General features: G+C 43.9%; 1 protein-coding gene across 3 annotated transcripts; it reads right to left on the bottom strand.

Annotated features, from left to right (window-relative positions):
* Positions 1-589: 589 nt before the first annotated feature.
* Positions 590-27,366, bottom strand: SKA1 (spindle and kinetochore associated complex subunit 1). 3 transcript variants are annotated; one of them, XM_085042467.1, is made up of 7 exons: positions 27,046-27,366; positions 26,162-26,265; positions 25,432-25,556; positions 24,394-24,485; positions 20,779-20,916; positions 16,915-17,084; positions 590-1,445 (listed from the first exon to the last, which is right to left on the bottom strand). In XM_085042467.1, exons 1-7 carry the CDS (start codon positions 27,102-27,104, stop codon positions 1,297-1,299), a joined length of 837 nt encoding a protein of 278 aa, XP_084898593.1. In that variant the 5' UTR covers positions 27,105-27,366; the 3' UTR covers positions 590-1,296. The 3 variants fall into 3 exon arrangements, with proteins under 3 accessions (XP_084898593.1, XP_084898594.1, XP_084898596.1); XM_085042468.1 differs by having other exon boundaries at positions 26,162-26,266; positions 27,106-27,366; XM_085042470.1 differs by lacking the exon at positions 27,046-27,366 and adding an exon at positions 26,612-26,654.

The raw sequence follows: 27,366 nt of genomic DNA, 5'->3' as shown, positions 1-27,366 counted from the left end.
ACACAAAAAGGAAAGAAAAATATAAATTCATGCAGCAATCAAGCTTACCCAGACCAAAACAAGTATTAAGAAAATAAAAATAAAAAAACCTGTTCAGTGACATCTGAAGAGAAAAAACCTGTCAGGACTTTGGAGTGAGTAGGCACAACCAGGGTTATGTTGTATGCTGTTTGCTTTTTAATACCCATCAGAAGCAAAAGGCAATCTCTAGGGTCCTCAAATACATTCCAGTAGGATGCAGAGCAGAGACCTCAGCTTGGATCTCAACATTCCAAAGCAAAAGACCAAAAACCAAAACGCCAAAATGCAACCACCACCCACCCATACACCCCCAAAGGGAATCTAATCTGTTTATTGACAAAGTTCAAAGATCATTTAGGGTATTTTGCACATTAAATTTCATCTTAACCTTGATAGGGTACAAAAGGAGGCATTTTAGATACTGGGATAACATCAGATATAAGCTCATGAAAGAAGAAGAACCCAGCTTTTCTTATCAAAGAAGTTTTTATTACTTGCAGAGCTTATGTTTATCACAATAGATCAGCTCAATTTAGCACAATAGATCAGACACTTACTACACTAATAAAAAGCATTTGCAAGCAACCTTCTGTAACAAAACCTGTAATAAAGACTTTTGTAATGGAAAACAGGACAAGTTTGACCTGTATTTTCATGATGAATGTCAACATTTTCACTCGAAAAACCCCTACTGCTCTGCTGTTTTGGGCCAGTCTGAGGATCTGAGGGAAAATCTGGCTGCACAATGAAGTTTCAGAACCACATGACTAACAATTACTGATCATCAGCCTAGAAATCTTTAGACCACCTCAGATCTTTCTGTTCAAGTAATCAGAAAACTCCAAAACATACAATCAGCATAAGAAGAAAGATTAAGAAAAGAAAATCTGGAAATTGGTTGGAGGCATTGAGCAAAAAGGAATCAAATGCTTCTTATGACTAGGTTCATTGTCCTAAACACAGCCTCCAACTCATAAACACAAAAGGAGCAAAGGAGCACTATTAACATGGAGAGTTTACTTTCATGTGCTGACCTGAAAACGTGATTAAATCTGCCTGTGCCCAGTTGTCTTTCTGGTTTGGGTTTGTAATTTACCAAAACCAGTAGTTCCCCATAATGTCTCAAAACAAAAGCCAAATACTTCAATGCCATTTGATATTGCCACTCCTAGTTAGGGCAGATGCCTGAAAACCTCTGAATGGCCCTCACTGCTGCCTTTGAGACAAGAACAGGTAGCAGGTCCCTCTCCTGGGCTGGCAGACACGGGGAGCTTGTTAGCAGATGATGTAGCGGGTGAGTCCCGAGCCACGAAGCTCTCTCACCCTCTGGCAGTGCCTCAGGATGTTGATGATGCTGTGGAAGCGTTTATCCAACTTCAGCAGAGTGAACTCCTTGATATCAGCCTCCACAATAAAAAACAGTCCTGGAAAACAAACATCGATTTTGTTACAGAAACGACTCTGCTGTAGGATACACTTAGCATTTCACAAGTAACAGCCTTTTCTTCATGATTCCACAACCTACAATTCGTAATTCTACAACCAGCAGTAGGATGGCCTCACACTATCTTGGAAACTTTGTTCTAGTTTTAAGATTTGTCATCAGGAAGAGAATTTCCAGCCTTCCCATGAAGTTCAGACACTGCATCATCCACAGGCCCTTCTCTGTGAGCTCTGCCTCCCAGCAGGCATTCAGGTTCTGGAATTAGCTCTTTGCCATAAGGACAGAGCCCTGCACACATCAGAGCTATGCAGCCCACCACTCCCTTGACTTATATCAGATTTGGAAAAGAACAATTTGTCATTATTTTAGAAAATGCCAGAAAAAGACTAACCACTTGCAACAGCATCATCCCTGTGTTTCCAAGAAAATGGCACAGGGAGGCCCTGCATCAGAGCTGAGAGCCCACCCCTTCTTGTAGTTGATTAATTACTTCCATAAACAAATTGTCATTAAAAATCAGGCTTCCTAGGGCAGTAGTGGAGTCACCATCCTTGGAAGCATTCAAAAATTGTGTGAATGTGCCCTTGATGACGTGGTTTAGTGGTGAACATGGTGCTGGTTTGGCAGCTGGAATTTGCATCTTAGAGGCCTTTTCCAACCTAAAGGATTCCTAAATGACATGTAGCATCACACTTCCAAACCTAATGGGAAGGAGGACACAAGGGTAGAGGTGTTCCAGCTTGGAAAGAGAAGATAGCATTCTCCCTCCGTGTTTTGTCCTTAACACAGAGGCGACATCTTAGAAAAGACAGAGCACTTCTTCTTCCTATTAAGTTACTGGGGAGTGCTCCCAATTTAACTGGGAAGTAGCAGATCCAAGCTGCAAAACTGAAGCTGCCAGTAAAGAACTAAGGTCCAAGAATTATGTTTAAAAGTGTAATATCCCCCAAAATCGTGCTTAGGAAGAGCTGAGAAATAATAGGTCGTGGTTTCTCACAGCTTGGGCCACTCATGAGAAATGGTGACACGTGTCTCACAGGGAGTAGAATCTTGCAGACAGTAACTGTCAAAATCTAGAGATCTTTCCCCAGAGAGGAACTATGCTGGAATCTCAGAGCTTGTAACGCCACCAAATCCACATAAAGATGAGAACTAGGATGTTTGTTTACTAAGAAAAGAAAGAACTGCATTACTGTTCAAAATAGAACTACTGTAGGATAGAGACCATGCTACTTCCAGTAACACCAGTATTGCAGATAAGAAAAACCTTACAAAACGAAGGCCTTGTTTCCCTTGTAAAACTCTTGCTCACTCCTGTCACTTTGGCTAACCAGAAAGCATTCTGGGAATGACTCAGCTAAACTAGAGGTGAGCAAGTTACATAATTGTAAAGCAATTGATAGAACCAATGAATGCTCACACCGTGGTGCTGGTGGTTGGTTATACCTGACATGTTGTTCTATCATGGTTTATGGTGGTTGGTTAAACACGTTTGTTGTGCCTCACAAGTATGTAAACTCATAACAAGTTAACAGTTTAAAAACCCAGGACTTTTGCAATAAAGAGCTTCAGCCACACCAATGCTAAGGGGAATTGCTGTAGCTCATCCATTACAACTGGCGCCTCAAACTTGGGATTTCAGATGCAGCAAAGAGGAAGACTGCGATGGGTAACAGAGCCTTGCTAAACCAGGGAGAGGATCCATCACCGACTTCAACAGAAGGATTCAGAATTCACACGCACATCACCTTAAGGTGAGCAGTGGGGTACATACATAACGGGAGGGAAATTGTCCCACGAACAAAAGCAGAGCCTGGAAAATTTACAACAGTGCTTGCACCAGCACAACAAAGACATTTCAGATTCAAAACTACTTGCCTTGCTGGACTGGAGGTCCATACATGTAAAAGACTACCCCACAGCAGAAACTTTTCACTAGGAAACCTAGTGGGTGGTGGGACAGAAGCTTTTTGATGTGCTGCAGGCAGAGACACTGATGCTTCTAGGCACCTGGCTACTTGGGGAGTTACAGCAACTCTTAAAGAAATTGACAGAGTTGTGCTCTCAGCCACCTTTAGAAGCTAACTACCTGGGCCTGTAGGTTGGTCTGGCGCTGATTCTCATGGGACTGGCCTTGTGTGGTTCCACTGGCTCCCCCCGCAGCACCTTCTCCACTGACTCCCCCCGGAGTGGCTTCTCTGCTGGCCACATCTCCCGCTGTGGCTTCTTTGCTGGCCACTTCAGAGCTGGCCCAGTCTATGGACATTCTGCCAGAGGTACCTGCTCACCAGCACTGGCCCTCCCAGCCCCTGCTCCCCCGGTGGCGGCCTGAGATATCCCCCCCAGCCCCGAGGTCAAGCTACCCCCTGAGGAGGTCATTGCTTCCGATACTGCTCCTAACTCAGGCCACTGTGTCGATCCTGAGCCCATAAATCCTGGGCAGGTGGCAGTGTTATACTCTTCACAGCATGATGATGCTATGACAAATAGGCAAAAATGCCAAGAGGGTAAGATAAAAAAATGGAGATTTGGAGGTTATCACTGCATGTCACTATCTGTGAACCAAATAGTCCTCCTGCTTACAAAGACTTAGACTATTCCATCATCAGTGAGCTGCGGAAATTAGTGCAGGAGAGCGGTGTCTCTTCCCATCATGTTGCAACCTATTTAGGTTAAGTGCTGCCTATGTTCTTACACCTAGTGATTGGAAAAGTCTGATGGAAATGATTTTGAGCACGAGAGAGCTTGCAGTTTGGCTGTCCGATTACTGTGAATCCTGCACGGCTCAGGCAGGAGCTTTACAGCTAAGACAACTGCCTATGGCTGTCACTCAGTTAACAGGAGATGCTGCATATGCAAGCCCCAGGGTACAGACTGGCTATTCTTGCAATGTACATGACATCATCACCCATATCTCTCTTCAAGCTCCCTGGAGCAGGCAGGGATTCTAAGATGTCTTTTGCTAAAATCTTACAGGGTTCGATGGAACCATGTATGCAGTTTCTGGATAGGCTGCAGGCTGCGCTCTTGTCTTGGATTGATGATATGATAATCCTTTATCCCCTATCGTTGGCTTATATGCCCAAGAAAGAAAAAAAATGTGTGGTCCTGTCCCTTTAACTGCACCCAGCCGCGGAGAGAAACGCGGGTTTTTTTGAAAACATTTTCCCCAAGCCTCGCTCCGGGGGAGGATTCGTCGCTCGGCAGAGACTGCGTGCTGGACGGGGGTCGGAGTGAGCTCTGTTCCCGTTTTTTCCATTCTTCTTCTTTTTTTCCTCGTTTGGACCCCTTCTCTTCGATCTGCTTTGCCACCCGGAGACCCAGGAGGGCCAGAGGACAGCAGAGCTCTCCGGGGAGCTCCACCCGGCCCCGGGTGGGGGGCGAGGAGGAGAGGGGCTGCGTCTGAGAAAAGGACTTTTTAATCAGGTTGAATAACTGCCTTTCACCTTGTTTTTTCCCCTTCCCCTGTGCCTTGTAGGGCACTCTGCGTGGTTTTGTTAAATAAATAGTTTTTTTCTTCACTTCCATCTAAGAGGTTCTGTTGTGGGTGGGGGAGGGGGTGTCGGGGCCCTTCGCTCTCGGAGGAGAGAGAGTCTTATCATTAACCCGGGACATATTTGGCGCCCAACTTACGGGGCCTTGATTACTTGTTCTACACCTTTTGTGGGGTTAGAGAAAGTGAAGAAAAACCCTAATAATTGCATTCTGGTTTTAATCGCTTGGTATTGAATTACAGCCATCAGTAGTCACTATGCTGTTTGATGGGAGGTTGTTTGATGTAATACTGTCTGTTTGGCACATAGGTTTGTTTCCCTACCAACAGGTAGGGGCAATCCTGTCCCTAATGTATAATTTCCACCAATCAGGGACAAGACTCCGGCTTGTTATAGTAATGTGTGTGATACTGACGATCTGTAAGAAGGTATGGGAAACAGTTAAAGATGTACATGCTCTGTTAGTTTCCTCCTCTAGTTTTAGTAACCTGTTTTGGAGTTTTGTTAGTAATATTACCCAACCTGTTAGAGAAGTAGAGGTTGAAGCTTCCTGGCTCCTCACCCATCTCTTTCCCTTTAAATCTGGTATATCAGCTTTTGAGAATATTCAGTTTCCCCTGGATGTTAAAGAGACCATTAACTTGGTAGTACAGGTGCTTTACCTAGGAGTTTCCGTGTATAGGATGTTCAGTGTTACCAGAATGAGGGCTGAGAAGTCCAGAGGGGCTGAGCAGGAGCAGGCACCTAATCCAGATGTGAGGAAATTTGAATGGTGTGGAGTATGGGAGGACATAGGTAAAACTTTAAAGAAATTCTCTGATCCAATAGACTGGGAATTTCCCCCTGGACAAATCCCGAGACCAGCTGAGGTGGGGAAGTATCTGAAAGAGAAGTGCAGAGACAACTGCAGTGCAATATGTTGGGCCCTGGCATATGCTTATCGTACACTGTCAGATATTATAGAACAGGAAGTAAGGGAGCCTAAGCCAATGGCAGTTGCTCCTATTACAAGGAGCAGGAAAGCCCAATTTAAGACTGATCGCCCAGATGACAGTGGGGAGGGACCCTCAAGGCCAGCAACTGAGTCAGAGGTCATTGTTGAATCCATGAATGTGAGAGACCTTCACAGCCTAAGAAAAGATTATGTCCAACGAGATGATGAATCTGTGATTAGTTGGTTAGTCCGTCTTTGGGATGCTGCAGGCGATGTTACACTTCTAGATGCTACTGAGGCAAGGCATTTAGGGACTGTGTCACGTGACCCAGATATCAACCAAACTATACGAGATGGGCCTGACTGCAGCAGCCTCTGGAGACGAGCTATCAGAGCTGCGAGGGAAAGATACCTACATCCCGACGATCTCTATTCGCAACAAACCCAGTGGAGAACCATAGAACAAGGGATTCAACGCTTGAGAGAAATGGCAGTGGTAGAAATTGTCTTCCCAGAGGACATAGCAAACCCAGATCCGATTATAGCCCCAGATAGGATAGAATGTACACCTGTGATGTGGCGGAAACTCCTAAAGCTTGGGCCATCAGGGTATGCTTCTTCTTTAGCCATTATGAAGCAAGATGACGGGCATGAGACTGTGCGTGATATGACAAGGAAACTCCGAGCGTATGCAGATGTTGTGCATAGCCCAATGAATGCAAGAATCTCAGCTGTGGAAACAAATCTGCAGAAACTAGAAGATAAGATAGAGAAGAATCATGAGAAACTCAGTAAAGAGATTAAAGACAGCCTTCTCCAAATCTCAGCAGTAGAGACCAGAGGTTCTGCTACCCCACGCAGACGCTCCTCAGCTATGAGAACTGGATATATCCCTCGACATGAGTTGTGGTATTTCCTGTGTGACAGTGGAGAAAACATGAACAGGTGGGATGGACAACCCACTGCTGTCCTGGCACGACGAGTGCGTGAATTGAAGGAGGGCAAGACTCAGAGAAGGAACTCCACCAGAAGGGAAGTAGCTCTACTCAACATGTCTGATTCCGTTGAAGGAACCTCTAACACAAATACCCACCATGGTTAGAGGGGCCCTGCCTCTAGCCAGGTAGAGGCCAGGGAAAACCGAATTTTTTGGACAGTGTGGATTCGGTGGCCTGGCACATCAGAGCCACAAGAATACGAGGCTTTAGTAGACACTGGTGCACAATGCACGATAATCCCATCGAGACATGTGGGGACAGAACCTATTTCTATTTCCGGCGTTACAGGAGGATCACAAGACTTGACCCTCGTGAAAGCTGAGGTGAGCCTGACTGGAAGAGAGTGGAAAGAACATTCCATTGTGACTGGCCCAGAGGCTCCATGTATTTTGGGTATAGACTTCCTCCGAAATGGATATTTCAAAGACCCAAAGGGACTCAAGAGGGCATTTGGGATAGCTGCTGTGGAGACAGAGGGCATAAAACAATTGAACACCTTGCCTGGACTGTCAGAGAACCCATCTGCAGTAGGACTCCTGAAAGGGGAAGAGCAACAAGTACCAATTGCAACCTCGATTGTGCACCGCCGACAGTACCGGACAACTCGTGATGCCGTGATTCCCATTCACAAACTAATCCGTGAGCTGGCGAGCCAAGGGGTGGTCAGCAGGACCCATTCATCCTTTAACAGCCCCATCTGGCCTGTGCGAAAATCTGAAGGAGAATGGAGATTGACTGTGGACTATCGTGCCTTGAATGAGGTGACTCCACCTCTGAGTGCTGCTGTGCCAGACATGCTGGAGCTCCAGTATGAGCTAGAGTCCAAGGCAGCAAAGTGGTATGCTACTATTGACATTGCAAATGCATTTTTATCCATTCCTCTGGCAGCAGAGTGCAGACCTCAGTTTGCTTTCACCTGGAGGGGCGTGCAGTACACCTGGAACCGATTGCCCCAGGGGTGGAAACACAGTCCCACCATCTGCCATGGACTGATCCAGGCTGCACTAGAAAAGGGTGGGGCTCCAGAACATTTGCAATACATTGATGACATCATTGTGTGGGGTGACACAGCAGAAGAAGTATTTGAGAAAGGAAAGGAAGTAATCCAGATTCTCCTGGAAGCCGGTTTCGCTATAAAAAAGAGAAAAGTCAAAGGGCCTGCCAAAGAGATCCAGTTCCTAGGAGTGAAGTGGCAAGATGGACGGCGTCAGATTCCTACTGAGGTTATCAATAAAATCATCACACTGTCCCCCCCAACCAACAAGAAGGAGACGCAAGCTTTCCTAGGTGCCATAGGCTTTTGGAGAATGCACATCCCAGAGTACAGCCAGATCGTGAGTCCTCTCTACCTCATAACCCGCAAGAAGAACGATTTCCATTGGGGCCCTGAACAGCAGCAAGCCTTCACCCAGATCAAGCAGGAGATTGCTCATGCAGTAGCCCTTGGCCCAGTCAGGACAGGGCCAGAAGTAAAGACTGTGCTTTACTCTGCAGCTGGGAGCCATGGCCTGTCCTGGAGCCTTTGGCAGAAGGTGCCTGGTGAGACCCGAGGTCGACCACTGGGATTTTGGAGCCGAAGTTACAGAGGGTCTGAAGCCAACTACCCCCCAACAGAGAAAGAAATCCTAGCAGCATATGAAGGAGTCCAAGCTGCCTCAGAGGTAATTGGCACAGAAGCACAACTCCTCCTGGCACCTCGACTACCGGTGCTGGGGTGGATGTTTAAAGCAGAGGTTCCCTCTACTCATCATGCCACCAATGGCACATGGAGCAAATGGATTGCCCTTATCACACAGCGTGCCCGTATGGGAAATCTGAATCGCCCTGGGATTTTGGAAATAATTACAAATTGGCCTGAAGGTGAAAATTTTAGTCTGACTGAGGAAGAGGAGCTGGAACAGGTGACCCGTGCAGAAGAAGCCCCACCATACAACCAACTGCCAGCAGATGAAACACGCTACGCTCTTTTCACTGATGGTTCCTGTCGTCTTGTAGGGACAAAAAGAAAATGGAAAGCAGCGGTGTGGAGCCCCACACGACGGGTTGCAGAAGCTAGGGAAGAAGAGGGGGGATCGAGCCAATTCGCTGAGCTCAAAGCCGTTCAGTTAGCCCTGGACATTGCTGAAAGAGAGAAATGGCCAAAGCTCTACCTTTATACTGATTCATGGATGGTAGCCAATGCTCTGTGGGGTTGGCTGGAAAAGTGGAAGAAGGCTGGTTGGCAGCGTAGGGGAAACCAATTTGGGCAGCTGAAGAGTGGAAAGACATCGCTAGTCGGGCAGAGAGACTACCTGTGAAGGTCCGCCATGTAGACGCCCATGTCCCCAAGAGTCGAGCTAATGAGGAACACCGAAACAACGAACAGGTAGATCAGGCTGCAAAGATAAAGGTGTCCCAGGTAGACTTGGATTGGCAGCATAAAGGAGATTTATTCCTAGCTCGAAGGGCCCATGATGCCTCAGGCCATCAGGGCAGAGATGCCACCTATAAGTGGGCACGAGACCGAGGGGTGGATCTAACCATGGACTGCATCTCTCAAGTTATCCATGACTGGGAAACATGTGCTGCCATCAAGCAAGCCAAGCGGGTGAAACCCCTGTGGTATGGTGGAAGGTGGTCAAAATATAAGTATGGAGAGGCCTGGCAGATTGATTACATCACACTGCCTCAAACCCGCCATGGCAAGCGCTATGTGCTCACAATGGTAGAAGCCACCACTGGGTGGCTGGAAACCTACCCTGTGCCTCATGCCACTGCTCGTAACACCATCCTGGGCCTTGAGAACCAAGTCCTGTGGAGGCATGGTACCCCTGAGAGAATTGAGTCAGATAACGGAACTCATTGTAAAAATAGCCTCATAAACAACTGGGCTAGAGACCATGGCATTGAGTGGGTGTACCACATTCCCTATCATGCACCAGCCGCTGGCAAAGTGGAACGGTATAATGGATTGTTAAAAACCACCCTAAAGGCATTGGGTGGGGGAACTTATAAGAATTGGGAGCGACATTTAGCAGAGGCCACCTGGTTAGTCAATACCCGAGGCTCCATCAACCGAGCAGGTCCTGCCCAATCTGAGCTTCTACATACAGTGGATGGAGATAAGGTCCCAGCAGTACATGCCAGAGGCTTGTTAGGGAAAACTGTCTGGATTGATTCTGCCTCACATAAAGACAAACCCATCCGTGGGGTGGTCTTTGCCCAGGGACCAGGGTGTACTTGGTGGATAATGCAGGAAGATGGAAAAACACAATGTGTCCCTCAGGGAAATTTAATTTTGGGTGAAGGCCACATGTAAGGTTGGGATGTCAACATACCACCGTTCACCGTTCGTGACATTATTTGTACATAGTTATGTGTATATATGTATATATGTATATATGTATGTGTGTATGTATGTATATAGGTGTGTATATATATATGTGTGTGTTTGAAGTTGGAAGATGTTAAGGTGGGCCTTAAGCCAACGCTATGGAATAAGGGGTGGAATGTCTTGGATTGATGATATGATAATCCTTTATCCCCTATCGTTGGCTTATATGCCCAAGAAAGAAAAATGTGTGGTCCTGTCTCTTTAACTGCACCCAGCCGCAGAGAGAAACGCGGGTTGTTTTGAAAACATTTTCCCCAAGCCTCGCTCTGGGGAGAGGATTCGTCGCCCGGCAGAGACTGCGTGCTGGACGGGGGTCGGAGTGAGCTCTGTTCCCGTTTTTTCCATTCTTCTTCTTTTTCCTCGTTTGGACCCCTTCTCTTCGATCTGCTTTGCCACCCGGAGACCCAGGAGGGCCAGAGGACAGCAGAGCTCTCCGGGGAGCTCCACCCGGCCCCGGGTGGGGGGCGAGGAGGAGAGGGGCTGCGTCTGAGAAAAGGACTTTTTATTCAGGTTGAATAACTGCCTTTCACCTTGTTTTTTTCCCCTTCCCCTGTGCCTTGTAGGGCACTCTGCGTGGTTTTGTTAAATAAATAGTTTTTTCTTCACTTCCATCTAAGAGGTTCTGTTGTGGGTGGGGGAGGGGGTGTCGGGGCCCTTCGCTCTCGGAGGAGAGAGAGTCTTATCCTTAACCCGGGACAGCTCTCCCAACAGGTTCATAGTGATGACGTGCGGGATATTCTGTTGCAACAACTCGTGCATGAAAATGCAGTAATTGCAAAAAAGCACTGTTATCAGTTCATTATCAGTGTAATTGTGACGTAGTCGAGATGGTTAGAGCCTGTCAGAATGTGGGCTCCCCACCCCATAGCACTAGCTCCCTTGCAGCAGCCCTCATACAGCCAGGAAAAAATCCCCTTCCCAGGTTATTCCTCAAAACTGGTTTGTGTACAATCATTATGTATGTGCAACACCTTCATAATCTTTCCAGTTAATCCTGCAGAAATTCAACCCTCTACAGTTCCATGTTTAACTGCTGTATAATTATGACAAATTTTCAGTAGTTTTCTTGTAACAATGAAGTCAAAATGAGTTAAATTCTGCTGTATTTGAAACTGTTAATGTAACACTCTCAACTTTGAATCTAGTTTTGTTACACTTAAGGCTCAACCCGGGGCCCACTGAAAAGATGCGAAGGCATCCAAAGTGACTGCTTCACTGAATTCAAGTGAATTTTTTCCACAGGTATACCTTGAATGGACTCTTTATGTTTGTGTGCATGCGAGTGTGAAAATGTTGCAGCAAATATACAAGGAATGCTGCTCTATTTTCTTAAGTATTTTAGATTTGTAAGTCAGGCCTGTAAGTGAGTTACTATTGTGTTACAGTAAATTCTACACGAATCAATTGCAAAATAGTTTGTTATCTGTTAAGTGCCATTAAGTGTTAAGTGCTATTGAAGTTAAATTCTGTCGAATTTAAGTGATGTTAATGTCTGTTGCTTTTAAGCTCTGTTATGTTCAATTAAGGTTAAATCTGTTGAATATAGGTGTTGTTCAGTTTCAGGCCTGTTAACTTTATGTTGAGTGAAATTTAAGTAAAGTTACCTTTAAAGTATGTTGATTTTAAGTTCCATTGCAGCTACATTCTGTTCAGTTTAAGGGAAGTTCAAGCAACACTAATTTTAAATTCTGTTAAGTTTAAATTCTATCAAGGTTAAATTCTGTTAAGTTTAATAAGTTCCGTTAAGTTTAAGTGATGTTAAATTTGAGTAATGCTCCATTTAAGTTCTGGTAATTTTAAGTTTTTAAGTGTCAGTTCTATCAAGATTAATTTCTGTTCAGTTTCAGTGATGTTAACTTTAAGTTCTGCTAGGTTTACCTTCTGTAATGTTTAGGTAATGTTAAATTTGAGTGTAATTAAGTGTAAGTTCTGTTGAAATATGCTCATTTAATTAAAAAAACACACTTATTTTGTTATAGAGATAAGATGGAATCAACTCAGACAGTTATGATGGAGAATTGGTAAGCAACTGTTTAAGAACATAAGCTGGTAAGTTGTATAGAAATATGTGAGGATGCGGTTTATTGGATCCTTAATTTCATCACAAATTCTATGGGTGTAAATGTTCTACATTGGTTTATCAAGATGACTATTCATAACAATCTTTGCGGTTTTATCTTCCATAGGTAACACAGAAGAATGAATAACAATTTCAAATTATGGATATTATTAAGATGCTTAGTACTTTCTTTCTTTCTTGCTTTCATTTTGCTTTATTGTCATATATGCATAGATGTGTGGAAAAATATAACTTAGCTTTTTTAGAACAGTTACTGCTACTGTATTAACAATTCTGGATATGTTGTTAATGTAATGATGTGATTTCACTGAGCTTTTATAAAGGGCATTATCCAGAAGACATTATTTGATGTTACACATATACACTCCTTTGGTTATGTGCAGTTTGTTCATGGCACCACTGATTACTTAGTTAAAATTAAACAGCAACACCAGCTGCTTTAGCAACTTTCACATAACCTTGTGTAGTTATCTGCAAGAAATGTATAATTTTCCCAAACTTTCCCAATTGATATTAATAGAAGCTTGTTGGTAGGATGTTTTAGGGAGACCCTCTGAGCTGAAGCCTGGGCTCTGGCCAAGACCTGGCTCTGGCTGGTTGGGAAGCATGCCACCAGACCCAGGTGTTTCTGCACTGAAAATGTAATTGAGTCACTTTGACTTGCTGATTTGGGCCGATGAAAGCTGGACCCCCTTCCAGGTAAACTTGGAATCCTTGCCTGGGAAAGTTCTCCAGGTCCTGCTGGTAAAACAGGGGCTCCCCAGCGACTGCAGACTCTGGGTGATAGTGGAGTGGTTAGGCAATTGATCTAATTGATCATCTTCCTAAATCATTATCCTTTCTCTCATGTACCAATGCTTGCATGTATTACCTTATTTTACTTCATTACTAGAGCTGAGCACGTAGTAAGCTTCTTGTTTTATCCCATGTGTTGTTTTACCTTTCATGTTCATTGCTGTCATGTTCATACTAAGAGAAGCACATGTTGCCAGAAACAAAAAGGGGGAGTGTGGCTCCTCAAGAACAACTAGACAATGCAATACTTGTGCTAGAATTTTCAAATGCAGATCATGAATTTTGATCCCCAACAGCGCAATACCACTCTGAAGGTTTGCACATGCAGAACCAATTTCCAAAAATTTTTATGTAAGAATCCACAATTGGGTGTACAATGACAAGGCCCAGATGACTTACTAACCTGGGGAAGAGGGTATGCATGTGTTCTGTCACCCACAGGTCCAAAGCAGTTACCTTCTCATTGGGTAAATCCATACCATGAGTTGGAAAGACCGGCCAAACAACTCGATACCCCAGCTAAAGACACTTACTTCACCCACCATTGTATTTTGTGTTCCTACTGATCTTCAGTTATTCCCTGCCCATGCTTCCAGAAGGACATTCAGTAACGTCAAAGTCAGCATTTCCAGCTAATGGACCTCTCTCCTTCCTAAACAGCATGACCCTCGAGCTCTGGCCATATGAGCTCTGGAATAGTAGCCAGTCATTTCCAAGTGCAGAAGAAGCACCTCTCTTCCTGGGGACACTGGACACCACCTTTTGGTTTCCCCGTGAACCCTTTGCACAAAAAAACCCCAAACAAAAACAAAAGCAAACAAAACCAAAAGCAAACAAAAACCAACAAAAAAATTTAACATGCCCCCCCAAACAAACAAACCAAAACCAAACAAAAAAACAAAGAAGAGGGAGATGTTGCGGATAAGAAAAACCTTACAAAACAAAGGCCTTGTTTCCCTTGTAAAGCTCTTGCTCACTCACGTCACTTCAGCTAACCAGAAAGCATTCTGGGAATGACTGAGCTAAACTAAAGGTGAAAAGCAAGTTACATAATTGTAAAATAATTGATAGAACCAATGAATGTTCACGTGGTGCTGGTGGTTGGTTATACCTGACACGTGTTCCTTTCACGGTTTATGGTGGTTGGTTAAACATGTTTGTTGTGCCCCACAAGTATGTAAACTCGTAACAAACTAACAGTTTAAAAACCCTGGACTTTTGTAATAAAGAACTTTGGCCATGCTAAGGGGATTTGCTTGGGGAATGCTAAGAGGAATTGCTGTCACTCATTTGTTACAACTGGCACCCCATGTGCTATACACCAGTTCACCCAAAGAGTGTTGGGAAGCCAGGGATAAACTGCATGCTGCCTTCACAGTCTGGGGGAGCATCAGAATGTCCTGAATTTTGATAAAACAAGATTCCTTCCTATATTTGCCCAGAATCCAGGGTGACAACATTCAGCATAGCAGAATATTTTTTGTGAAGAAATCAGAGCTAGATGAAAGGATGGTAGTTTGGTCCATGCACTGAGCAACCAGCTAAACTCACTGAATTACCTGAGTGCCTGGAAGTGACCCTGATAAATCAAGCAGCATCTTCTCTCATCTTGAAATCAGAGAAGAGGTCAGCTGGCAATCAGCCCAGGCTGAGAACCAGTGGGAATCCTAAGCAGAGAGACACTCACAGTAGAGATTTAAGCAAACAAATCAATGAATGCAGAATGTCATCCTGAAAAATGTAATGGATAAAGACATTTAATCATTTTGTGCTGGCTAGATAAGAACCATCTGACAGTGTGCCAGGCCTTTTCTCTGGACTTTCTAGATGATCAGTCACGAAAAAACCTAAACAAAACCATCTACTGCACAAGTACACACACTCTATCAGATGCTGAATGTCCTTGTTCTCCAGCTGAACTTTCCAAGACAAACAAGAAATAAAGACCATCTCTCAGGTACTTGAAGAAATTAAGCATGTCAATTTTTCAGACTTAAACCCCCAACTTTCTGACAGAAAATTCTCTGATCAGCTGCAGCTTTCTCAAGTTGCTAGAATGGCTTCTTCTCTGCAGCCAAGGCAAGTGTGGATCATGATGCAGACTGAGCAGCACTGGCAAAGGAGGGCCCTTCAAGTGTTCAGCCCCTCCTGTACAACCATGGGCTCAAACTCATTACTACTGTCCCAAGAATAGAAGCAGTTAAAGCAAGAATATATTGTAAATAAAATGCGATGAAGCCAATGTTTTAAGAAATCCCAGACTAATATAAGCTGTTGTTCAGCTGAGGCAAAACATGCATAAGAAGAAACCAAACTATCACAGCCCAAACCAGAAACCAGTAACATGAACTTATCCAGCTGCATGTATTTAGAATGCTTTAAATAAAGCCCTTTATGACAATGACCTTCGTAAGACAACTGAGACCCTACCTGTGTCCAGTCCTGGGACCCCAGCATGAGAAAGACAAGGAGCTGCTGCAGCCAGGCCAGAGGAGCCACGGAGATGCTGCCAGGGCTGGAGCAACTCTGCTCTGGAGCCAGGCTGGCAGAGCTGGGGGTGTTCAGCTGGACAAGAGAAGCTCCAGGGAGAGCTCAGAGCTCCTGCCAGGGCCTAAAGGGGCTCCAGGAGAGCTGCAGAGGGACTGGGGACAAGGCATGGAGGGACAGGACACAGGGAATGGCTTCCCAGTGCCAGAGGGCAGGGAGAGATGGGATCTTGGGAAGGAATTGCTGGCTGTGAGGGTGGTGAGGCCCTGGCACAGGGTGCCCAGAGAAGCTGTGGCTGTCCCTGGATCCCTGGAAGTGTCCCTGCCCATGGCAGGGGCTGGAACTGGATGATCTTGAAGGCCACTTCCCACCCAAACCATTTTGTGATTCTACCTTAGAGGTCTCAAAATAAAGTGCCAGCATGTCCATCAGATCAGAATTCCCTCTCTGCAGAAAAGCTGCATTTGGAACCCAGAAGTCAGTGACGTTATCACCATACTATATCCAGAGTCTTGAATAGCAACAAAACCAAAGGAAGAAAAGAAGAAAAAGTTGCAACTTGTCATCAGGGCACTCCTGAGTGCCCAGTAAATGCTCAGGGCAGAAGTTCTCGCATTCTGTCCAGGGCAAAAATTGAGATATGTGCACCATGGTGCTGTCAAAGAAAGCTCTTTCCCTGTGAGACAGAAGGGAGTTTGCTCCACTCTTTATGCCTCAACTTGGAATAATTACATATTTGCTCTCAACAGGAAAGGCATGCCAAAAAGGAGATTTTAGTATCAGAGATTTATTGTGCCACATATTTTTGGAAAAACTAGCCTGGTAAGTACAACTTGCTTTTCAATTGAAGGAAAGGTATTTTGGTTGATTTTCACTCCCTCTATGTTTTTAAGAGGAGAAAACTTCTTAAGATTATCAGAGAGATCTGTCTCTTCCACGAAGCTACTGCAGCACAATTAATTAGCCAGATTTACCAGCTTCAGAAGAAATCTTTAATAGTTCGTGTCCAATCAAGTCTAAAACCTGAAAATACATTTATATGGTTTGGTTATCAAATTAAGAGTTTTCCAAACTTGTAGTGATTCCAAACTAAATCTTTGTGCACTCAAAGTTTCTGCCATGACACACCATCAAAGGGACATGTTTTCAATGAAAACATTTGAAAAGTGACTCTATCCTATGGGAAACTCTTCAATCAAAAATACTGGGAAAAAGATAAGTATTTTTACACTTGTGCAACATTCAAATGTTACAAGTTCAGTATTAACAAAGAAAAAAAAATCCAAACCTTTTGTATCCTTTGTTTCCTCTTCCATGAACCTGTGGTAGAGATTCCTGACTGGAACACTCATAGATTTCAAAGGCTGATACATGATCTTGTACTTGCCCACCACAGCCTTGTTTATCTCTTGAACAACTGCATTAATCTGATCATATGTTAGACGGCCTTTCATATACCTACAAATAAAAATAAGAATCAGTAACCAGAAAGTACCAAGTTCCATGCTTAATCTTTTCTTTCATCACCTTTAATTGAACAAGCCATTCCCAGTTAGAGGCAATTTCTCCTGCTTTGTGTTAATGAATACATGTAGTAGTTAATTCTGTTAATTTCCTTGATTGTTTAACTATCTTGAAGGTAAAAAAAATTACAGAACCTAAAGAAGAAAGAAAAAATACTAGAAAACTGAATTAGGAGTAGAATGTAGTCAGTGCTTAAGCTGTAAAAAGCTTTTCAAAATAGAACAGAAGTTGCTTTTATAGCATACCACTTAAACTACAAACACAGACAAATCAAGTAACTTTGCAGAAAACAGCATGAAATGAAATGTTTGCCTAGGAGCACAATTTGGTTCATATTATCACTGCAAATACCCTGTGTTTGATCTTACAGCCATTTATTCGGAGCTTTTTGAAGAACTACTAGTTTTGTGTTGTCTTCTCTATTTGATTGTGCAGCCTACTGAGCTGTGCAGATACAGTTCTGCACCACCAGCATCCATTTCTGAACTTCCAGAGCATTTCATAACGCTAGTACTAGAAGAATAAGATCTGCTGATAACAGCCTGGAGGTACAGGAAGCACAGAAGATAAAGAACAAAGTGATGTGGAAATACTAGAACACTGGAATATCTGCAAGTAAGGCTATTCAGTATTTATAGATGTAAAGCCATGCCTTCAAGGAAAAGGAACTGTACTGCAAACTGAGAAGCCATTATATGAAAATGAAATCTGAAACTCAAATGACAAGCAGTAAGCTCAATACAACACAGACCCTCCCCAAAAATGGCAGTAGAGCCAGGCCAGCTTGCAACCTGAGCTGTCTTGCGGCCTTCATTCAGTTGCTACAACAAACTAACCTGACTGCTTCCGTTTGGCTCAGTATCAGTTTGCAGACATGAGGAATTAGACAAGTGTCACAATTCATTTTAAGAATGAATACAGGTGCCAGTAGAGCAGGTGGCTAAAAGCTGTAGGACAGCAAGACGAAAAAGATCAATGAACAGCAAGTTCCTCCCTCAGCTTAATCTGAATGGACAAACTCAATCTTTGGAGAACATACAAAGAATTTAAAGGAGAAGGAGATAATCAATTACTAGTTCAGTATTCCAAACCAGAATTTGGGCAAGCATTCTACAATTGCCAACTAAAAATAAGTGCTGTAAATTTCAACAGCAGGCAGTCCCTGCCACTGAGACAGGCCTGCAGGAGGTGCATAAAAACAGGATTCAAAGCAATTGCTCTGCCTCCAAACCGAGTGTGAAACTTGGTTGCCACTAAGTTACTCGCAGCCAGCTTTCAACTGTATTGATACTTTGATTAATTCAGTGTTGGAGGTGCAGCCACCTTGTAGTTATAAAAATGCTCTACTTTGCACAGTAATAAAAGCAGCAATACCCCCCCTGAAATGCTGAAATGCAGCCACAGCACAAACACAGCCTGTAAGCACAGCAAGGCTTTGCCTGCGTGCATTGACTGCTGTTGATGGCTCTCTCTGCCTCCCTGCACCACAGGGGGATGCACAGAGCGGGGCAGGCTAAGCTCAGAGGTACAAAATACCTGTATTCAAGTTCCTGTGCTCCCACTGTCAATACACATACAGTGTACACACTTATTAAAGCCCAGGCAGCACTTCAGCTCATCCTGAAGCTGAAACAGAGAGGCAGGACTGGGCTGCCTAAACCTGAGTGCTCTTTGAGAGGCCCTCGGGCATCCAAGATGCTTCAATCTGCAAATAAACTCTATCAAAACCTAATGGAATTTTTATCCTGTGCATAACTCTCCATGTCTGACCCCTAACACAGCATGTATCTTTGTCAAATACCTGATGCCCAGTCCTAGGACTGTGAAAGTCAACTGAAGCCTTTGCATCCCTTTTAGTGGCCTGATGGTGTTAGGAACAGATTTTCCTTCATGTTCAGCAACAAAGCAGGTGAAAACAACCTCAGTTTTTCAGTTGCCATCTCTCACCCCCAATGGAGAACTGGGCCCTGAACCAAATCCCCATTCTTCCTAGAGAACACATTCAGTGTAAGAAAATTTGGGTTACAAATATTTGCTGCTTAGATTTGGTCAATCAGTATGTGAAATTGCAAGTACTCCCTCAATCTTGTACTACAATATTGCCAGGCAACAGAAATGCTGGTAGATTAATAGATCTATGTAAATTCATGTAAATTTTCCTCCACAGAACAAACATGCTTCTCCCATCTGAATAAAATTAAATTATTTCTAGAGCTCTACCAGCACAGTCTAAGCTGCAACCTTTCCATAATGGGTGCCTTCCAACTCAGCTTGTTCTGTGGTTTTGTGAATCTGTAATGAATAGCAAGAGAATCCATCTGGCCTCTGTCCCCATCCTCCACACCCATGAACAGCAGTGGAAAACCTCCCACTTTCAAGAATTATCATAAAATCCTTTAGGTTGGAAAAGCCCTCTGAGATTGAGTCTAACCTTTCCCCCAGCACTGCCAAGGCCACCACTAACCCATGTCCTCCAAGTGTCACAACTACCTGTCTTGTGACGTGGAAGATCATAGCTTTAACTGGAACTTAAAGACAATATTTGGCTGGAATGGTCTATATCTACTTCTCTTGCCACAGCAGAAATACAGATCAAAAATTCCCATGCTCCAGCTTTATCCTCTCACAATTTTATCAGGAGAGAACTACCTAAGGGAGTAAATTCACAAAATACATGAGGTGATCTGCAGAATAAAAATACCAGGTGCATGCTCCTCTAAAATATAACCAGAAGTCCTACATTCAGGATAAGGAAGAAAATGGACATTACTCACCTGAAAAATTTGAAAGCTATAGGAAAAATTATTGGAAAGCCTCAAGCAAAGTACAGACTCAAAAACATATTTCTTATTGAAACAGGTATTGTCAGAGAACACAGTGAATCTAGAGTTTCAATAACAATTTAGCCTTAGGCATCAAGAGAAATTTTTTCTTTTTGCAGAAATACTTACCCATGCCCCCAAAATGCCATTTAAGAAGTTATTTCTATATGGGAGATTTCAGACAAGGATACCCATTAATCAGGACACATGTCCCCAATTCTGACATTAGGGGAAAATACCCATAGCTTTCTATTCCATTTCTATTTTGAAATCTGGGAATTTCAGTGCAAAGTGGTTTTTTGCTTTTAACAAGTCTGATTTCTTTTCCTGTCTCAAAAGAGATTGATAAATCAAGACTTGAAGTTTCCAGAAACCAATAGCTGGGTCAAATAAAAACAGCATTTATCATTATTTTTCCTTCTACAGGGAAACAAACCTTTCATCTTATGAGATGATGGCTCTTTTTTTTTTTAATGTCAGTTCTCAAAACAAGGTGAGAATTCACCAGTTAGCTAATAAATCTCTGTTCATATAATTACAGTGACTTTTGAGATAAGAAGTTTGTCTTCTAACTGATCCGTTTTAATCATCCCAATACCAACACAAAAAAGAGCCTGATTAGCTCTATTCATTTCCTTTACAGGTTTGCTAGCATTGCATTTAAACTATTTGGAGCTATTATGATGTTTCACCCTATGAAAAATTTCAAACCATCCCTGTCAGTCCTAGTTCTGCAAGAAGCCACTTTCCCAGGTGTGCCACCCAAACTGATAGGCCAGAGCATATGGGAAGCCATGCTCACTTACGCAGGAACACTTTCAAACTCTTCTGTGGTTATTAATGCTGCTTCTTTAATTAATTTTGTCTCTTTCACAGGTTTCTTTGCATGTTCAGGATTTACAGCCTTTGTCTGTTCTTCATGTTTCACAGTCGGCACCTTGATGCTGTAAAATGAAGGAATATTCAGTGTATAAACAGCAGATAAGGAGAATTACACTACACTATCAAGTCTGCTTAGTCACAGACCTAAGTTCTAGCCCATCTGTTACGCTGGATGAACACAATTAATGATATTTCACAACAGAAACATCAATAAAGCAAGCTTATTCCATTTCAAACTGTATCCTTCAGCTGACTTCAGCACAGCTCTTTGTTTCTCTGCTACAGAGGCTGCTAGCAGGTGAGTTGGAAGCAGTCCAAGTGCAGCATGGCGCTACTCAGAATTCAATGTACCCTTACATTTCATACAACACAAGGCCTGGCTTTTTATCAGATAAAACACAGCACAGAGGTGCAGCCTTAACAGGCAGATTTGAAATACTTCACAGCTCTTTGAAATAGGTTCAAATCTTGGGAAGCCTGACTCATCCATTAAACTTTTGAAGCAAAGAAACTCAACACCACCCAGCAGAATGGGGTTTTTTTAGTATCCCTAAAATTTTTTAAAGCAAGATCCCAAAGGTCAAAGAATTTCCTAATTTATTTCTGATTATTAGAGCATTATAAATTCACCCATCCTCTAAACCCTCAGCTTAGAATCTCAAGAGATTTGCCAGCCACCCACCTAGCTGCTTCCCAGCAGGACAGCAAAGAAGGTGCATATGGCCAAATCCACTGTCATCAGAACACATGAACATTAGTGGGATTTGCAACAGAATTAACTAAAGCAGTACAGAGCTGACTGGGCACAAGGAACTGATCCTCTGCTTGGATCTGACTTTCCCACAAGAGATCCTTGCTGGACATGGGGGTCACACGCACAGAGAATGGCACAGCAGTGCCACAACTGTCGACCCCAGGGTCAGGACTCGAGGTGTCACTCGATGTGACACCGCCAAGCTCAGTGTCCCATCCCTGAGGAAGACAGGCACCATGGAGAGGACAGCGAGTGCCACCTGCTGGGCTCCCACCCTGCCTGGTTGGTGACATAGGGACAACAGCAGCTCTGCTCTGCGCCATGGCACAACACAGAGCCCTTCTGAAATCCAGGACACCCGCAGCTAAACTTACTCAGATGTCATCATCTGAAAAACATCTGTGTGCATCTGAAAAATAACAAAACAAATCCTGGCACCCTGCAGCTCGCAGGGATGTCGGCAAACAGGAGGGAAAGGGAAAGGGGGCGGATTTTGGGTGGTGGTGGTGGAGGTGGGTTTGGAATGAAAGGATAAACACAAGAACCAAGGGAAGCAAGTTCACATCTTGAAACTTCCTTCGTCCCACGCTCCAGTCTCCTGCTGTCTATCACACTGCAACAAACCTCTTCCAGATGATTCCCCATCCCCAGGCAATCCTCCTTTGTGGTCCCACCCACTCCCTTGCCCCTACACTGTTGCAGTGAGGTGCTACACAGTTCACCGCTGACCTGAACCACGAAAAGAACTGACACTTTTTTACAAAATCTGGCTGTAGAACTGTAGAAACTCTCTCAACACATGGAACACAAACAGCTTGAGAAATACTGAACTTGCTTTTTATTTCAGTGAGGCTCTTCTGGTAAACAGGAACAGAAAACCCAAGAATACAGGAGAGAAACAATAGCTGAAGCCATGAATCGTTCAGTTTCTCTGTGTGGGTGTTTTCTTTCTGTCAGGGATTTCAAGGCCTGTCTCACCAGCATTCAAGTGTTCCTCTGCTTTCTGCATTATCTCACAAAATTCACTCAACAGCCCATTAGTACTCACAGCCCCACACATCTGGCGACATAGGGGAACAGAAACAGAGAAGGTCAGTGTAGGAAGGTTTGGGGAAGATGCCTGAAAACATATTTACAGTGATAGGGTGGATTTTGAATAATTATGTCCTGTCTTGTACTGCCTAGACCCTCCACGGCACAACACAATGAACACCAAGAAGTGACAAAATGGGAACAAAAGGAGAAAGTGTGCTTTGACACATGGCATCATCAAACAACGTATTATTACTCAAGAAAAACCAACAACAAACTGATGGAACAGCAGCTGTGAACTGGTAGAGCACAATCTATAGAAAATTATCCAAAAAGTTTGGTTGGTTTTACATATTGTGGTTCTCTCTAGAAAGGGAAGAACCAGCTAAAGTCATTAATTCCTGATCACAAGCAGGACAAGATTGTAAGGGAAGTGAACAACCCAAAGAATCTTTTGGTATCAGAGGTGGCACAATCACCAAACAAGCCTCACTTGAAGCTAAACAATTTCCAGGAGCTAACACAAACTTAAAACAAAGGATTGTCTAAATTAAGAAAGTAAGTTATGACAGGAAAGCAGAACACAGTTGTAATTTCTGAAGAACTTCAGTTCTTACACACACACACAAAAAGCAACATCTAAATTGAAAAGGAACAAGACAGTTCTTGAGACACTTTGAGAGGCTGTTTCCTAAACTGAAGGTTCATGTCTGAAGGGTGGCAATAAGAAAAAAGCTTCTGCACAAGTTATCCCTTCACCAGCTAAGAGCAGTTTCAATACAATACCTACACAAAATGACAACACTGCTACACACCAACTAAAATTACAGTACATTTTTCTCTTCTGGAACCCTATTTCCACACGTTTAACCTTTTACTTTGCTGGAATATGTCTCCTATTTTGAGGCCTTCTTCCTGGCATTAGGAACCAGACCAAGTAAAGCAGTAGATTCAGGGCACATACTGGAAGCACTGAATTCAAACAAATGCATTGCCTTCTGACAACCTATGATGTGGGAAAGAAGTTCTGGGATCTCCAGATACTAAGACTCTGGCATACAGTAACATCACTCCAGAATAAAGATCAACTCCAACAGGCCAGAGAAAGAGATGAGAAACTCAGTCAGTTAAAATGCCTTAGAAGCCTTTTGAGTAACAGCTGTTATTGCACACACTTGTCATTTTCACACACTTGAGCTACTTGACTCTGAAAAGCTTCTTACTACAGCCCTTTCCAAGGGGTGTCATAGCTAGCTGAAATAACTACAAGGTTGCTATAAGACAAAGAGAACAAAAGTACCACAAACAAAATTCAAAGTCCCACAGAAAGATGATTGAGTTAGAGCTGATTTTTTAAGTTGTATTTGGAAGGGCAGTGGTGAACTTCATTTCTAATGACCCAATATTTGGGTCACTCACCCTTTAATCCATAGGCACTGCAGTTATAAAATCAGTGTTTGTGATTCTAAAGCAAGGGATGCTCAGACTCAGAGAAGCACTCGCTTTCTATTACATCACATCTACCCCTGGAAGCTCCCATTGGAACAACTTGGTATTTTATAGATTTGACCTGATGGATTTGGTGGGGTGCTAGCACAAGCCGGGACAAGTGCAAACTCCAAAATCAATACATACGACAACCTTGGCTCCCAAAATTTCAGTTAATGTGGAGTGAAAGGAGCACAGCTCTACAATGCTGCAGCTGGACCCTGCCAGGAAGAGCCCGAGTCCTCCAGGTTCATGTACCACATACCAGCTCTGACTTGGTTTAGGCAGATAGAGTGGAATGTGTTCAAAGAGGTGTTGTGCTTCATTTTGATCTTTCTCAGCAGCCTTCTGCATCTCCTGAAATGAATATAAGACTGTATCAGACACCTGAAACTACTAACATCAAGCAAGTAAAATTAGGGCAATACTAAATTAATTTTCAGCTTTATTAAGAGGTGTCCTTTACTCTCTACCATCATCTTTACCTCCTCACCCCATAATTTACCCAGGGAAACTAGTAAAGATACAAAGCAAGGAACATCTGTCCTTGACCTTAGAATGTCAGAGAAATTTGAGCAGGCAAAAGGAACTTGAGCAACACACCTTCAGCAAGGTCTGGTCAGGGGAATGGTGGTGGTGAAGAAAAGATACTACAGTAAACTCACCTCCATTCCCCAAACAGTGCTTTCACTAAAGACTTAGCAAATGAAGGCGCTGCAAACACACACTAGAACAATAGACAAATATACTTTTTGCAGCTATTGGAAGGATGTGTAAATAGAACTGCTCTTTAGATCACAGTATCTATTATGATAAAGACATGTTTTCAAGGCCAATGAGAAAGAAATGCTTTTAATGGCCTAAAGGCAAAGAAAGGTAGACTTAGATAAGATATTAGGAATAAATTCTTCCCTCCGAGGGTGGTGAGGTCCCAGCACAGGTTGCCCAGGGAAGTGTCCAAGGCCAGGTTGGATGGGGCTTGGAGCACCCTGGACTAGTGGAAGGTGTCCTTGCCATGGCAGGGGGTTGGGACTGGATGAGCTTTAAGGTTCTTTCCAACACAAACCATTCTATAGTTCTATGATTCTATGTATAAGCTTTGAAAAATACAGTTTTTAATGTACATTGTGCTGGAGAACTGCTTAACAAACCATCAGCACACCTGTTCCAAGCCCAGTTTCTCTTGTAGGCACATGCATCCACATGTATCACTAAGGATCTAGGAAAGAAAACTCCTACAAACATATCATAGACTTCTTTGAATCTTTCAATATTTTATGAACAGGAAAATAAAAAGCATTACTTTAAGCAAATTCTTCAGTCTTTCTTGCTCTTTAATTTCAGTTTCCATTTTATTCAGGAGATCATGCACGAGGATCACCTCATTTCCTATTTTATCGAGCATAATTTTGCGGCATTGGTCTTCAGCTGTCAAAGAGAGACCATAAAGTCACAAAGCCTCCAAGAAAAAACCAAAATCTGATATTCCTCCCCTTCACAAGGAGTGATTATCTAACTCTCTGCTCTCCAGCCACCAGAGAAGCATCCAGAAGAAGCAGCAGCTCAAATTATCAGCCTTGTACTCTGCACAGCCAACAGAGTTCAAGGAATCATTTTGTTTAGAAAAACCCTCTAAGCACATGGCTTTTAAATCCCTCCATGGATCAGGACTCTGACACCTCCCTGGGCAGCCCCTTCCAAGGCCTGACCACCTTTTCCAGGAAGAAATTCCTCCTGATGTCTAACCTGCCCCTCCCCTGGCCCAGCTTGAGGCAGTTTCCTCTCCTCCTGTCCCTGTTCCCTGGAGCACAGCCTGACCCCCTGGCTGTCCCCTCCTGTCAGCAGCTGTGCAGAGCCACAAGGTCCCCCTGAGCCTCCTTTGCTCCAGGCTGAGCTCCTTTCCCAGCTCCCTCAGCCTCTCCTGGTGCTCCAGACCCTTTCCAGCTCCGTTCCCTTCCCTGGACACTCTCCACCCCCTCCAGGTCTCTATTGGAGCAAAGTGCAAACCAAACCCCACTGTTGCTCTTGTTTACCTGAGTCTCTCAACAGGAGATACTTTTTAATATTTGAAATCTTCGTATTGATGTGGGAGCATAAATCTTCCAGGTCTGAGGATTCCATATCCTTCATCATCACACTGAGGGGGAACAAAATTGAAGGCAGGCAGTTAACAGAGACCCAAGTTGCAAACACTGTGACAAAAGCAGAATTTTTAGAAGGACCCATATGTATCAAAGAAGCAAAGGGAACCTAAATGAAACAGTAAATGGAGTAATTTCCTTTTATCTTACTGAACTGAAGGCAGGAAAGGAAGCATAAAGTGACTGGCACTAGACAAGACAATAAATTTCCCAGAACTCTGGAGATAAAGGCAGTGTTTTTTATCAGTGGAGTGACTCCTCATGAGACCAGAAGCATCCTTATTATATTGAAGTGTCCATTAAGAAAGGTGTTGGAAATTTACTGCAAGACCCAAGAAATACCTGGTTTACATAAGGCAGTTTTAGAAGGCTCTCTCAGGGAGACATAAGGTGACTGTTGTTCAAAGAGACGTGTTTTTTTTTTAAACGGATTTAAGCAAAAAAAAAAAAAAAAAAAAAGCGTTAGCAGAGTTGTTAGAGGAGTCTGGAGGCACCAAAAAGAGCCTTATATATCGAGTCCTATATAGTCTATAACAACAGATTTCTTAACCCTATTATAGACGAGAACTGATTAAAAAGAAAGTTATAAAACGTGACAAACCCCCCCGTATTTAACACTGTGGCCCCAGCACTGAGCGCTCACACAGCTCCCCCCGGCGGCTCACACCTGGAAACTTTAAAACAGCTTTTATCTCGCTTTTGCCTTACGATACTACCAACTACCGCGCTTATTAAATCCATTCTTAGAGCCCTGCCGCTTTGGCCACGCTCCATACCTGCATGGAACCAGGGCACCCCGAGGCGGATCGGGACACCCTGAGGGGATCGAGCTCATCCGTTGGCGCGGCGGCAGCGCCCGTTCCTCCTCTCCGTCAGGTTCTACCGGACGCAGCGCGAGTGTTTCCCGGTCCCGATCGCACTCTCTCCGCCGCGGGGGCCGGAGCCGCTTGGCCGGGGCAGGAGGAAGCTCGGCCGGGGCCGGAGGAGGACACGGCTCCCGCTGCCCAGCCCGAGCCCCGTTCGAATCCGCCGCGCTCGGGCGGGAGCTGGGGAGGGCGGGAGAGGGACGGCGGAAAGGGCGGGGCGGTGGCGGCGCC

The sequence above is a fragment of the Lichenostomus cassidix genome, chromosome Z (assembly GCF_008360975.1).
Source record: "Lichenostomus cassidix isolate B80296 chromosome Z, HeHo_3.0, whole genome shotgun sequence".
In the NCBI taxonomy this organism is placed as follows: Eukaryota; Metazoa; Chordata; class Aves; order Passeriformes; family Meliphagidae; genus Lichenostomus; species Lichenostomus cassidix.
This window is presented reverse-complemented; position numbering and strand designations above follow the sequence as displayed.

What these genes read in the sequence shown, in the direction of transcription:
- SKA1 (XM_085042467.1), bottom strand. Translation starts at nt 27,104, where the DNA reads ATGAGCTCGATCCCCTCAGGGTGTCCCGATCCGCCTCGGGGTGCCCTG. An exon ending in TCTCCTGTTGAGAGACTCAG is followed by an intron (nt 25,557 to 26,161) that starts GTAAACAAGAGC and finishes TCTCTTTGACAG; the next exon opens with CTGAAGACCAATGCCGCAAA. An exon ending in GACTGAAGAATTTGCTTAAA is followed by an intron (nt 24,486 to 25,431) that starts GTAATGCTTTTT and finishes TATTCATTTCAG; the next exon opens with GAGATGCAGAAGGCTGCTGA.